The sequence below is a fragment of the Littorina saxatilis genome, linkage group LG5 (genome assembly GCF_037325665.1).
Source record: "Littorina saxatilis isolate snail1 linkage group LG5, US_GU_Lsax_2.0, whole genome shotgun sequence".
In the NCBI taxonomy this organism is placed as follows: domain Eukaryota; kingdom Metazoa; phylum Mollusca; class Gastropoda; order Littorinimorpha; family Littorinidae; genus Littorina; species Littorina saxatilis.
Window position 1 is genome coordinate 49,710,066 of NC_090249.1, and position 12,562 is coordinate 49,722,627.

At 42.1% G+C, this 12,562-nt stretch overlaps 1 protein-coding gene across 4 annotated transcripts in view; it reads left to right on the forward strand.

Moving 5' to 3' along the window:
• Positions 1-12,163, forward strand: part of LOC138967367 (tyrosine-protein phosphatase Lar-like) — a gene marked incomplete at its 5' end in the record, with an annotated part of 172,642 nt that extends 160,479 nt beyond the window's left edge. For 3 of the 4 annotated variants that reach the window (XM_070339894.1, XM_070339897.1, XM_070339896.1), the window contains 7 exon segments: positions 1,024-1,117; positions 2,170-2,246; positions 2,675-2,827; positions 3,373-3,498; positions 4,630-4,784; positions 5,530-5,665; positions 6,348-12,163. In XM_070339894.1, the coding sequence (XP_070195995.1) occupies positions 1,024-1,117; positions 2,170-2,246; positions 2,675-2,827; positions 3,373-3,498; positions 4,630-4,784; positions 5,530-5,665; positions 6,348-6,416 (810 nt within the window). In that variant the 3' untranslated portion in view covers positions 6,417-12,163. 4 annotated transcript variants of the gene reach the window in all.
• Positions 12,164-12,562: the final 399 nt, after the last annotated feature.

The following is a 12,562-nucleotide window of genomic DNA, read 5'->3' on the forward strand; positions in this document are numbered from 1 at the left end:
TCTCCTCTCTCTCTCTCCCTCTCTCCTATCTCTCCCTCTCTCTTCTCTCTCTCCTCTCACTCCTCTCTCTCTCTCTCCCCCTCTCTCTCCTCTCTCTCTCCCTCTCTCTCTCTCTCTCTCTCTCCTCTCTCTCTCCCTCTCTCTCCTCTCTCTCTCCCTCTCTCTCTCTCTCTCTCTCCTCATCTCTCTCTCTCTCCTCATCTCTCTCTCTCCTCTCTCTCTCTCTCTCCTCTCTCTCTCCCTCTCTCTCTTCTCTCTCTCCCTCTCTCTCTCTCTCTCTCTCTCTCTCTCTCTCTCCTCATCTCTCTCTCTCTCTCTCTCTCTCTCCTCATCTCTCCTCCTCTCTCTCCTCATCTCTCTCTCTCTCTCTCTCTCTCTCTCTCTCTCCCTCTCTCTCTCTCTCTCTCTCTCTCTCTCTCTCTCTCTCTCTCTCTCTCTCCCCCTCTCTCTCTCTCTCTCTCTCTCTCTCTCTCTCTCCTCATCTGTCAGCTCTATATACCTGCCAAGGTGATGTGCTAAAGTGTATAGTGATTTGTGTTACAGCGTCTTGCCAAGGTGATGTGCTAAAGTGTATAGTGATTTGTGTTACAGCGTCTTGCCAAGGTGATGTGCTAAAGTGTATAGTGATTTGTGTTACAGCGTCTTGCCAATGTGATGTGCTAAAGTGTATAGTGATTTGTGTTACAGCGTCTTGCCAAGGTGATGTGCTAAAGTGTATACTGATTTGTGTTACAGCGTCTTGCCAAGGTGATGTGCTAAAGTGTATACTGATTTGTGTTACAGCGTCTTGCCAAGGTGATGTGCTAAAGTGTATACTGATTTGTGTTACAGCGTCTTGCCAAGGTGATGTGCTAAAGTGTATACTGATTTGTGTTACAGCGTCTTGCCAAGGTGATGTGCTAAAGTGTATACTGATTTGTGTTACAGCGTCTTGCCAAGGTGATGTGCTAAAGTGTATAGTGATTTGTGTTACAGCGTCTTGCCAAGGTGATGTGCTAAAGTGTACACTGATTTGTGTTACAGCGTCTTGCCAATGTGAAAGCCAGTCCCAACCGGTTTATCAGTGCCAACTTGCCCGTCAACAAGTTCAAGAATCGTCTGGTCAACATTCTGCCATGTCAGTAGCTCTTGTCATGATTTACACTGCAGTTTTTCTCAACAGATTTTCTGTTCAGAACCTCTGTAAATTTACCTCCATTTTAAGACACTTAAGACTCGATTTTTCTCAGAATTTGTTTTAGGTCTTTAACCCTATCAGCCCTGACTGCAGTGCAGTCCCAGCAGCCTCTCCAGCCTGGAGGGTTTTGGCACTGTGGTGCAATCTGATGGGTACTTCACTAAAGCGCTTCTAACACTGCAACTAATAGTTGAAGACACATAAAATGTTGTGTGTTGTATGATAAGTGCATGTTCTTACCTGTTGAGTAGCAGTCAGTACCTTCTGAAGTGTGTAAAGTTCAAAGAAATCCTTCTTCCAAGTCACAAACACAACACCAAAAAGTATGTAAACACACCACTCTGTCACAGTTGTTCCAACAAGTCACAGGATGTTTATGTCTCGCATTTGCATCGAATCCCTCGCACAGGTCGTGTGCACTCAAATCACCACTTGTTTCACTCGATTGAGACGAAGAAACATCGCATTCGGCATCATAATCACTGTAATAGTCGAGGAAAATCTCGTCAAGAACCTGCCTCAACGAGTAGCGGCGTTGGTTGCTCATATTTCGCAGGAAAAATGCTCAAAAAACACTCAATCGGACGATTTTCGTTCGCCAAATTGCTCCAAACAAAGAAGAAGGAAGTGGGAACAGATTTACCTCCCTTGCTCGTGACCTGTCTCTTATTTTTAGATCAGAAACAAGGTCAGAGAAGAAGCGTGTCACCGCCCGACAGTTTGTCGGGCGCAGGTGTTGAAAGCTGCTAAGGAGCGCCCGACAAACTGTCGGGCGCAGGGCTGAAAGAGTTAAAGAAAGGACTAGCTTCCACTGTTATTAGATTAAAACATTAAATGTGTGCTCGGTTATTGCAGACCACAGTAAAACCAATGTTAATGATAGATTTGGTTGATCTCCTTTAGACCTCTAATTTCTATACAGCCTGAATTTTAGTTGTTCTGATTGTTCAAGTTGATTTGAGGCTGATTTTTTTCCTGTTTAATGATTTCAGATGAGTCAACCCGAGTCTGTCTGCAGCCTATCAGAGGCGTCGACGGCTCAGATTATATCAACGCCAGCTTCATTGATGTGAGTTTTGTTATTTGAAATTTCCCCATTGACAAAGCAGTCTGTGCTTGGTGCTTAAGGAGGCTTCTCTGGTTAGCCCTTTTCCTCTTTGGAACTTCAAACTTTTAAATATCGTAGCAAAGTACCCGCTGCAAGATTTTCAAAGTTGTGAATGCTCAAACCCCGCAGAAAGAAAGTAGAAATAGAAACAGGTAAGGGTCATACGTAGCATTTTATCAAACATGCATCATTTAACAATAATTTCAACACAAATTTTTTTTTTAATTTTTTTTCTTAATAACGCCTTCTCCTTCACATATACGGCACACCCAATCGTGTAAAGCCGATGATTTAGAGATCTGCATTTGGGAGCTTGAGCTGTCCATATGAGCTCTCTGGGGGAAAAAGGGTTAGACCAAACTGTTGACATTTACCTATTAACAAAGCAGTCTGTGTTTGGTGCACAGGGCTACCGCTACAAGAAGGCGTACGTCGCTACGCAGGGTCCGCTGGCCGAGACCACAGAGGACTTCTGGCGCATGCTATGGGAACACAACTCTACCATCATCGTCATGCTCACCAAGCTACGCGAGATGGGCAGGGTGGGTGCTGTCTGTCTGTCTGTGGCTGCCTGTCTGTCTGAAAACAACTCTATCATTATCGTCATGCTCACAAAGCTATGTGAGATGGGCAGAGTGTCTGTCTGTCTGTCTGTCTCTCTGTCTGTCTGTCTGTCTGGACACAACTCTTATCATTATCGTCATGCTCACAAAGCTATACGAGATGGGCAGGGTGGGTGCTGTCTGTCTGTCTGTCTGTCTGTCTTTCTGTCTCTTTGTCCGTCTGTTTGTTTGTCTGTCTGTCTGAACACAACTCTACCATCATTGTCATGCTCACCAAGCTACGCGGGATGGTCAGGGTGGGTTCTGTCTGTCTGTTTGTCTGTCTGTCTCCTGTCTGTCTGTCTCCTGTCTGTTCTCTGTCTGTCTGTGTGTCTGGCTTAAGAAATTGAACTTGTTGCTGTACAGGAGAAGTGTCGATCTGCCTGTCTGTCTATCTGAACATAACTCTACCATCATTGTCATGGTCCCCAAGGTACTGTCTGTCTGTCTATCTGGCTGACGGAATTCAACTTGTTGCCTTGCAGGAGAAGTGTCACCACTACTGGCCGAGCGAGAGGTCGGCCCGGTACCAGTACTTTGTCGTCGACCCCATGACAGAGTACAACATGCCGCAGTACATCCTGCGAGAGTTCAAGGTCACCGACGCCAGGGTCAGTCAACAGGCTTTCAGATTTTTTCTTTTGTCTGTTAATTGATGCTTTTCATAAATATCTCTGTAAAGTGATCATAGATCATGGAAGAGTTGCTCTCCCTTGTTTCCGTAGAAACACTGAGGCAAGCCTTAAACAATGTTATGTGTACCTTGCCTCCGTGTTTCTGTGGAAAAGCAAGGAAAAACAATTGCAACTCTTGGACAACCCACGAAAACCTGACATTTATTTTCGGAATTTGTCTTTCTGTAAAGCCTATGTCTTGATAGGGTCTCACAAACTGTTGATATAATTGGCTTCCATGTCCGCAGTAATACATGTCATTTCTGTGTGTGAAAATGAGACCTATTTTATTTTCGTTTCAGTAGGTGTCCTGATTTCCATAATTTCTCTCCTTATCAAGATTCTTTGTTTAGTCGAGAAACTTGATCTGTACATTCATACAGTAAGCCTGGCCTGTCAGTTTCAAGGGATATGTATATTGATAAGTTAAGAGCAGAGATGTTCAGTGCTGGTCTTATTTTAAGCCTTAAATTAATTGGGCAAAGTGGACGTCCCAAAGTCTACTTCACGAAGCTAGGTGAACAAAGTTCTTGCACTGAATTTTCAGTAAAAGGACTTTGTGAAATCTTCGCAAAGTTGCCTTCGGGCTTAATAGACAAATTCCGAAAATACTCTTGCTTTTACTTGGACTAACACTTAACGAGCCAATCACAAGCGAGGGATGTGTCAGAAATAGTGGACAAGGAGCACGTTTAGACTTATTTGTCCTACTAAAAGCAAGGGTATTCACTCTTTCACAACCCATACAAACCCGACAGAGTGATTTCCGAACATCATCAATAGACGAATTTCGGAAATACTTCTGTCAAGTTTTTATGGGCAGCGCAAAGGGTTGCCTTTGCTTGGAAAATCGAGGGCTAACAAAAGCATGTGACAAAATAGGCCAATCATTATTGAGTTGTGTGTCTTACATGTGCTGGCTGACAACGTGTAGCAAGACGCCGCTCGCTAGTGATTGGCGTACAATGTCACGCGGGTTTGTTTGCCCTCTTTTTTTCCCACCAAAAGTTATTTCCGAACACCGTCTATTAAGGACCCCCTTAACCGAGCATTTTGCTCTGATTGCAGGACGGGCAGTCACGCACCATCCGTCAGTTCCAGTTCACGGACTGGCCGGAGCAGGGGGTGCCCAAGTCGGGCGAGGGATTCATCGACTTCATCGGACAAGTTCACAAGACCAAGGAGCAGTTCGGACAAGAGGGACCAATCACAGTCCACTGCAGGTACGTCCACTTGTGTCGCTGGCTTGGATTGGTCAGGGAAATGTTTTGTGATGATGTGTTGCCTCGTGTGATTGGTGCAGGGATGGACCTAGTGAATGAGCGGGAAGGGCTTCCCAAATGAGGCATGGGTACAGGGGGGGAGAAGTGGGGGAAAAGTCTCCCAGATCAGCGCTGTTTACATCTAGCATTGGAAAGGAGTATTTTGGGTATGTCCTTCTGAAAAACTGTACATTTGAGGAAGAAGGTGGGGGAGGGGGGGGTTGATGAGGGGAGGAGCTTCCTGAACCCAGGAAACCCAGGTGCATTGCTGTTTGTCAAAGAGACCACATCAACTTGACTTTAAACATATGTTGTCTCGGCCAGCCGCCTAAATATGACTTTTATTTGGGCCTCTGATATCGCATGGCTCAAAGAAGGGAAATTGGGTGTTACATTGATACATAGTACAGTGAAACCTCCCTTTTAGAAGACCCCCCAATTTAAGACTCCCTCCCTTTTAAGACCCTCTTTTCCCAGACTTTCTGTTCAAAGCTGTTGTAAATGTACCCCCTATTTTAAGACTCCTTCCAATTTAAGACCTGATTTTCAGAGATCCGCCCTGATATGGCCCTTCGTGGTCGGCTGGGCGTTAAACAAAACAAAACAACAAAAAAAAGAAATTTTCAGAGATTTTGGAGGTTTTGAAAGGGGGGTGGGGTTTGTCCCACTGCATACCAGTGTTAACAAAGACATGTGTGTGTTTCAGTGCGGGTGTTGGCCGCACAGGTGTGTTCATCACACTGTCCATCGTGTTGGAGCGCATGCGGTACGAGGGCGTGGTGGACATGTTCCAGACGGTCAAGATGCTGCGCACACAGCGCCCCGCCATGGTGCAGACAGAGGTACGTACGCTGATCATTTCTCTTTGCCAAGGGCGCTGTGGCCTAGTGGATAAGACGCCGGCCTATCATGCAGAATGTTCCTAGCTTTGTTAGCCGCTGCAGAAACATCCATATTTTTATAAACCTTGAAAATGGTGTCCCAGTGCGCAATGCGCCTAGTGGTTAAGATCCCAACCTCCCATGCGGAAGGTTGCGAGTTTGAATTTCGGCCGTGTCTGCTGGGTTAAGGGAGGAGATATTTCCGATCTCCCAGGTCAACTTATGTGCAGACCCGCTCAGCGCCTTGTCCCCCTTTGTGTGTGTACACGCAAGCACAAAACCAAGTGCGCACCGTTAAAGATCATGTAATCTTTACACTTAAAAGATTGTAGGAGTTTCAACACATGAACAAAGAAGAAGGGGTATACAGAGTCTCTTATTCACACTACTTATGAAAGAATAAGCATAAAATTCAAACACCTAAATACTGAAAAACTTACATTATGGCATGGCCATTAGACTTTTTCCATAGACTATTTCCACGTAATTGTAGCAGCTAGTCTTTTGGCCAAAGGAAGCACTAATTCTGCTGGCGGAGAGTATCCCTTTAAGTGAAATCAGACAAATGATGACTGATCGTTCTTGACATCAACATCCTTCAAACAACACACATAACTGATTGTGTTTCTGTTTTCTCTTTCAGGACCAGTTTCAGTTCTGTTATCGTGCGGCACTGGAGTACCTGGGATCGTTCGACCACTATGCAAACTGAGCCACACTCACGCAAGACCCACAGGGACGGCAGGGAGAAGGGGGGCGAGTTTTTCGTTTCTCCGGACCACCTGTACTTGCGTCAAGCAGCCGTGGTGTTCCCTCCCTGCGGTGGGGCCGAGCTGGAGAAAGCGTCGTGCCACTGGCGTTTCCGAACTGCCCCGCACCCTTCAGTTCATGGATTTTTTACCAGAGGGCTGGGACACTTGTGCGACGTGTGTGTGTGTGTGTACAGTTCTGCCACAGCGCGTGGGCCATTGTTTTACTCCAAACTGCAACGTACCAAATTGTGTGAACACTTCAAACTCGCCAGCTTAATTCATTAAAAAAAAAGTTTCTCATTTCGTTATCAGTATTTTACTTTCTGATTTTCGACCTTTTCATTTGATTCCTATTTATCTTACCCGTGGGAGCTCATGGCGTGAGAAACTTTGTTCAGCGAGAACGTCGTCATGACCCAACGAGCTGCATCAGCTGTTGAATCAGTTCACGGAGTGAAAGACAAACTTCATTGCTCCCATCAAATACCTTTTTGCTCAGCAACCGCACGGCAAAGAACAGCTGATAATTAAACATGAGTGCAGAAATCACAATACACTGTCACTGGTATGTGTACTGGAAGACATTGTAATGGATATAACAATGCGCTAAGTGGACTCCAAAAACTGTTAGAATTCAGACAACTGCGAGGTGTATTTACGTGTGTTTTTGGAAGGACCATGATTTTGCAGGAAGTGACTGCATTCTGCTTGTGTTGGATGAATTCTGCTGTTGGTCGGATTCAGATCAACAGAGTCTGAACATTGTGTGCGGGACGTTTGATTCAGGACAAGTAGCAATCAAAATGGCTGTTAATTCAGACCGCAGGAGAAGGGAGACTGGTGAAAAGCTAATCTGCTGGAATGGTTAAAAAAGCAGATTTTCCTACAAACATGAGTGCTCATGTGTAAAGGATTGTGTCGTGTAACGAAAAGTGTTTGACTTTTGTGACATGTACGCATCTGTGTGTTTGCTGAGCCAAGATTAAAAGTGGGTTCAGTGTATATGTCCAGGGAGATACAGAAAGTGTGGAATGTCAAAGACCTTTAGTCATAATAGTCCAGTATTTTGTGTGAATTTGTTGAAGGTGTCTAAAATCGTGTTGATTTGTTAAGGAATATTCAATGTATGTAAAGGAGAAGTAGCAATAGCACCAGCTCTTTGGTGAAGAAATAATCAGAGTGGTAGGCATGTGCTTCAAAAGTTCACCTAAAAAAAGATGGATTATATGTGACATTGAATTCAAAGCTGAGGTAATTGATTTGTTAATCTCAAGCAGGAAGGTGACAAGTTTACAAACACACACAGAGTTGTGTGTTATATTTGCTGGCGTATATATAACCAACACAAACCGACAGTAGCAGAAATCTCAAGATGACAATTAAGAGAAACGACCAAAGAACGCCTGATACATGAAGGTGAAAAATGGTGTCAATAAAATTTGTACAAGACATGATCTTTGAACTAAATGCAAAGACTATACCCACCGATTTTACAAGCTGTGAGATATGACAGATTATGTCATGAGTGAAATTGCTGAAAAGAAATGGTGTTTGAAAGTATGAAGATGAAGGAAAGGCAGTGGTGTTAAGAAAGTCATTGGACTAATTGAGGAAAACAATTGAAGGACTCCCAGATTGGTACACAGAAACTTGCACTTTACCGACTCTACTGGACTGGATTAAATATTTAATTGTTTCCCTTCCCCCATTTTGTGTGCATTTCTCGTTTTCCCCGTCTGCCACGGATCATGACAGAGGTGTGTACAGCATTGTGCGTGTTGTGACGTCGTGTTGTGTCGTGTCATTGAGTCTCGTCACCCATCCTCGACACTGCTCTGGCTATAGCTCTCAGTTCTCATCTACTCTGTGTCGGTGTCAATCATTGGCAGTGTCAAATCATGTTTCATTCAAATGGTAATTAATTATGGTGGTGTATTCAGTTTTTAATACAGTGGAACCTCTCTTTCAAGACCTTCAAAAATCTCAGAAAATCACATCTTAAAAGAGAGGAAGTCCTAGAATTGAGGTAACTTTACGGAGACTATGTGCAGAGCATCGGAGAAAGGAGGGTCTTAAAAAGAAAGGTCTTAAAAGGGGGGAGGGGGGGGGGGGGTCTTAAAAGGGGGCTTCCACTGTATTGCGAGTCATGAGTGTGTCCTTGATCTTCTCTCTTTCTCTCTCGGTCTTACTGTTTATACATAGCATTGGATGTTGTGTCCGTACAATTTTTGTGTGAGCAAAGCGTATGAAGAATTAAGTTCATGGCTGTAACTATTCTCTCCCCTTATTCTTTTCTTTGACATGGGTTGTGCTAACATGTAAAACCTTGCCTTGCTTCATTCAATTCTCGCTCCTGATGTCAACAATATGTTCGCCTTTTAATTCGTGCAAGTCGAGTCTGGCGTGAATTGCATGACCATGCATAAACGAGAACGATTTTTCACTGCTCGTGAAAGTTTGATGAGTTTGCAACTGACAGGGAAAGATTCAGGTTTGACTGGAGGGATAATGAGTAAATTACAGCGGATGATATAGTCGATTGTCAGCAGTTATCGTTAATCAAAAGTTTGGGCAGATTAAGGGACACAAACAATTAATCTAGTCCTCTGTGTGCTTGGATGGGTATGATGCTTTCAGTGTATACTCTTGTGAAAATCGTCAAATGATCATCATAAGCCCTGAAGCAGGTTTATAGAGCAGGTATTATGTGAAAGTTCCATTTAATTGAAGAAAGAACTGGTATAATTTTGACTCTCCAACAAGAAATGAGCAAAAGTGTGTGAACGGAAACAGAGGACGGAACTGTAGAGAAGAGCTAGCTAGGAGGAAGCAAAAAACACACAAAACTTGCCAGAGCAGATTTGGAGTAAGATGCTAACTTTTTCATAATATCTTTTCAGTCCGAAACATTGTAGTGATTGAATTACCATCGCTTTTCTCCGTCTTTTTCTACCATCTGAATATTCTCTGCTGTGACTTAAAAGCTCAAATTGAGTCAATGTGTGTATATTGTACCTGTAATTATTTGAGATGACATGCAGTTAAGGCCACACAAAACATTGAAACTTATTTTTTCTGTTTGAATCTGTTCATTGTGATGGTTTTGCTGTGAATTTTTTTACCATTAACAAGACGTTAGGTGTCCTGTAGAAAACCACTGTGGATATAGAAGTAGACGATAGCTGTTGATTATGTAGACCACATCTAGATCACGTACTTCAAGATGGAAATTAATTACAGGGTTTTTATATCGCTCATGTTTCATTCCAGTCCTAAACTGATCAAAAGTAAGATCCAAGTTTACACTATCCATGAAGAACACATGTTTTGGGAAGACAAGGTTACAATTACATGTATAATTAAGAAATGTACAAATGTCTGCGTGTTTTTCTTTGTTTCCGCTTCCACCTGTGCTGGGAAAAATTTTCCCATGTGCAACAATTTTCCCTACAAGCATTTTTGTGGCTTAATTTCGTCAAATAATACAGATTCGGAAAACAAAGGTGTGTTACTATAAATCATCCTAACAACTAAACAGTGGAGCAAAGTATAGCAAAGGACATCAGAAATATTGATAGCGTTTCAGTATAGAGTGACTTTCCTGTGCTAACTGTTTTCAGTAGAAAACGTTTGAATTCAGTCATGATCATTATCTACATTGATCGCTGTAATTTATTATGAGCCCATTGTGTGTGACATGACGTGTATAGTCTGTGTTATACTGCCATTCAACATTGCCAGTGATGCGCTGTGGACTCCATGTCAATTCATTGTTTCGACGACAAGTTGGATTATTTTTGCAAGTATTAATTACTCCTACGACGTTTGTAATTAGGTGTGTAGCTGTAACCAGCAACAAGTAGACACTACTACCATGGGAGTTGCAATAAGCCACTTGTTTGGTTTGTTTTTTTGTTTTTTTGTTGTTGTTTTTTTGTGGCGGTGAGAGATACACGTCATCACCTCTTGATGTTGTCATCTTCAGATGAAAGTGACAGATTCTGAGCCACGTACCGGTTCTTTTCAAATGTTAGTCTTCAAAGTCATTGTAATTTTGTTCATGGAAAAAGAATCGCGTTTATTTCCATTGGTCAGACGTACGCTGCACTCCTTGTCATGTTTTATTTTGCAGTACCCGACATGTGAAGACTGTACACAAAGTGACAAAATAATAATTTTGAATTTCTTGTACATTTATGTGTTACTCGATCTATGACTATGTCATTGACTTTATTTTGTGTTTGTACAGAATGTGTTTATCACATGATACATCTTTTTTTTATGAAAATCATCTTTCCATTAGTATTGCCGCCAGGTCCGATTTCAGAATGCAAAGTGCATGTTCATTTTACATGAAACTCTACCAGCACTTCGCTGAAAAATAAAAAGAATCTTCTCGTAAATCTGCCATGGAAAAAAGACCTTGAGTAGACACTGTGTGTAAAAACTGTCAAACTCCTATACATTAAAAAGCTACAGATATTACCTTTAAATATAATAAACTGCCAAACACATTGCAATAACCAGTTCCAGAGGGTTTGATCAGCTAAATTTTCAAAATGTGTAGAGGACAAAGGAAACAAAAAAGATATGAGAAAATATTTTGCCACTCGTTTCAGGGCTCAGATATTGTTAAATATGTACATATAGTGCATTCTGCCACTGTTTAATAATCAACTCTGTACGTTTTTGTTGTTTGCTTGGACTTTGAGTTACGTGAAAGAATACTGGATTTTATCTGCGTTAGAAACCAGAATGTACATACAGCTATACATTCAGCCAGCTGAGCACAGTTAGATCAGGTAGGTCTGAAGTTGGCACATGTTCTGTTGCAAGGGAAATTACTGAGCACTCCGGTCTTTTTTTTCTCAATGAAAGACAAATGTATCAAATACTATATTCAGAACATCAGCATTTCTAAAATACAGCAGTCCCTTTGGGAACATGGAAAGAAAGGGAAAACTAAAGTTGTAATATTCAGCAGTATTTCATCTTTACTCGAAAATATTAGAAATTCATTAGTTTTTTTAATATTTATACATCAAAGCACTGCACCAAATGCTCTCCAAGGACAGTTCAAGTGCTTTGGTCCCAAAGAGGCAAAAAAGAAGACTTGAGAAAAAAAGTTTCAGAAACTTTTGAACAAAAACAGAGTAAAGGAGCACTCGTGTTTCCTACCAATTTTTCTGCAAGATCCAAAAATAATTCATGAATGAATAAATACATGAATGAATGCCCAAAGAAAAAAATTAAAAAATACCAATAACGACCTTGAAAAAATTAATGTATTCATAAAATAAAGCGTTAAAAGTGGGTGACTAGTGCATCTGTCATGAGTGGTTTTCATAACGATGGGTGCGTGAATGAGATTTGCTGTCAATAATAATCATCCTCTGCTTGGTAATTAAGGTCTTTTTCCACTTTGTTCCCCATTCTGTGTCATTTAATGGCGTCTGTGTACATATACATATATACATACCTGATCTAGATACGGAGATTCATGTACATTTCAGAAAAAAAGTTGTCATTCTATGGCTTTGTATACAACACTTCATTTGTACTTCTCGCCTGGCTTAACTGGAGCAGAGAGAGTTACGATACTGGCCATTGTTCGGTTGCATGTCATTCTGTGAATTTTTGTAAGTTCTTTTTTTTCTAATTTACAATTAAATATCACGTCGGCAATTAAAGAATATGCCAAAAGTAATGCTTGTTTGAGCGAAATCGTGTGCACCTCTGTGTGGGGGTGTGTGTGTGTGTGTGTGTGTGTGTGTGCGTTACCAATATGCTGAGAATGGTTAGAACTCTTCTTTTCTTTTTATTACTTTATTCTTTACTTTTGGCTACCACCACTGTGTGTGTGACTGTGTGTGTGTTTGACTGTGTGTCTGATTTTGTGTGTGTGTGACTGTGTGTGTGTCTGACTGTGTGTGTGTGTCTGACTGTGTGTGTCTGACTGTGTGTCTGACTGTGTGTCTGACTGTGTGTCTGACTGTGTGTCTGACTGTGTGTGTGTGTCTGACTGTGTGTGTGTGTCTGTGTGTGTCTGACTGTGTGTGTGTCTGACTGTGTGTGTCTGACTGTGTGTGTGTCTGACTGTGTGTGT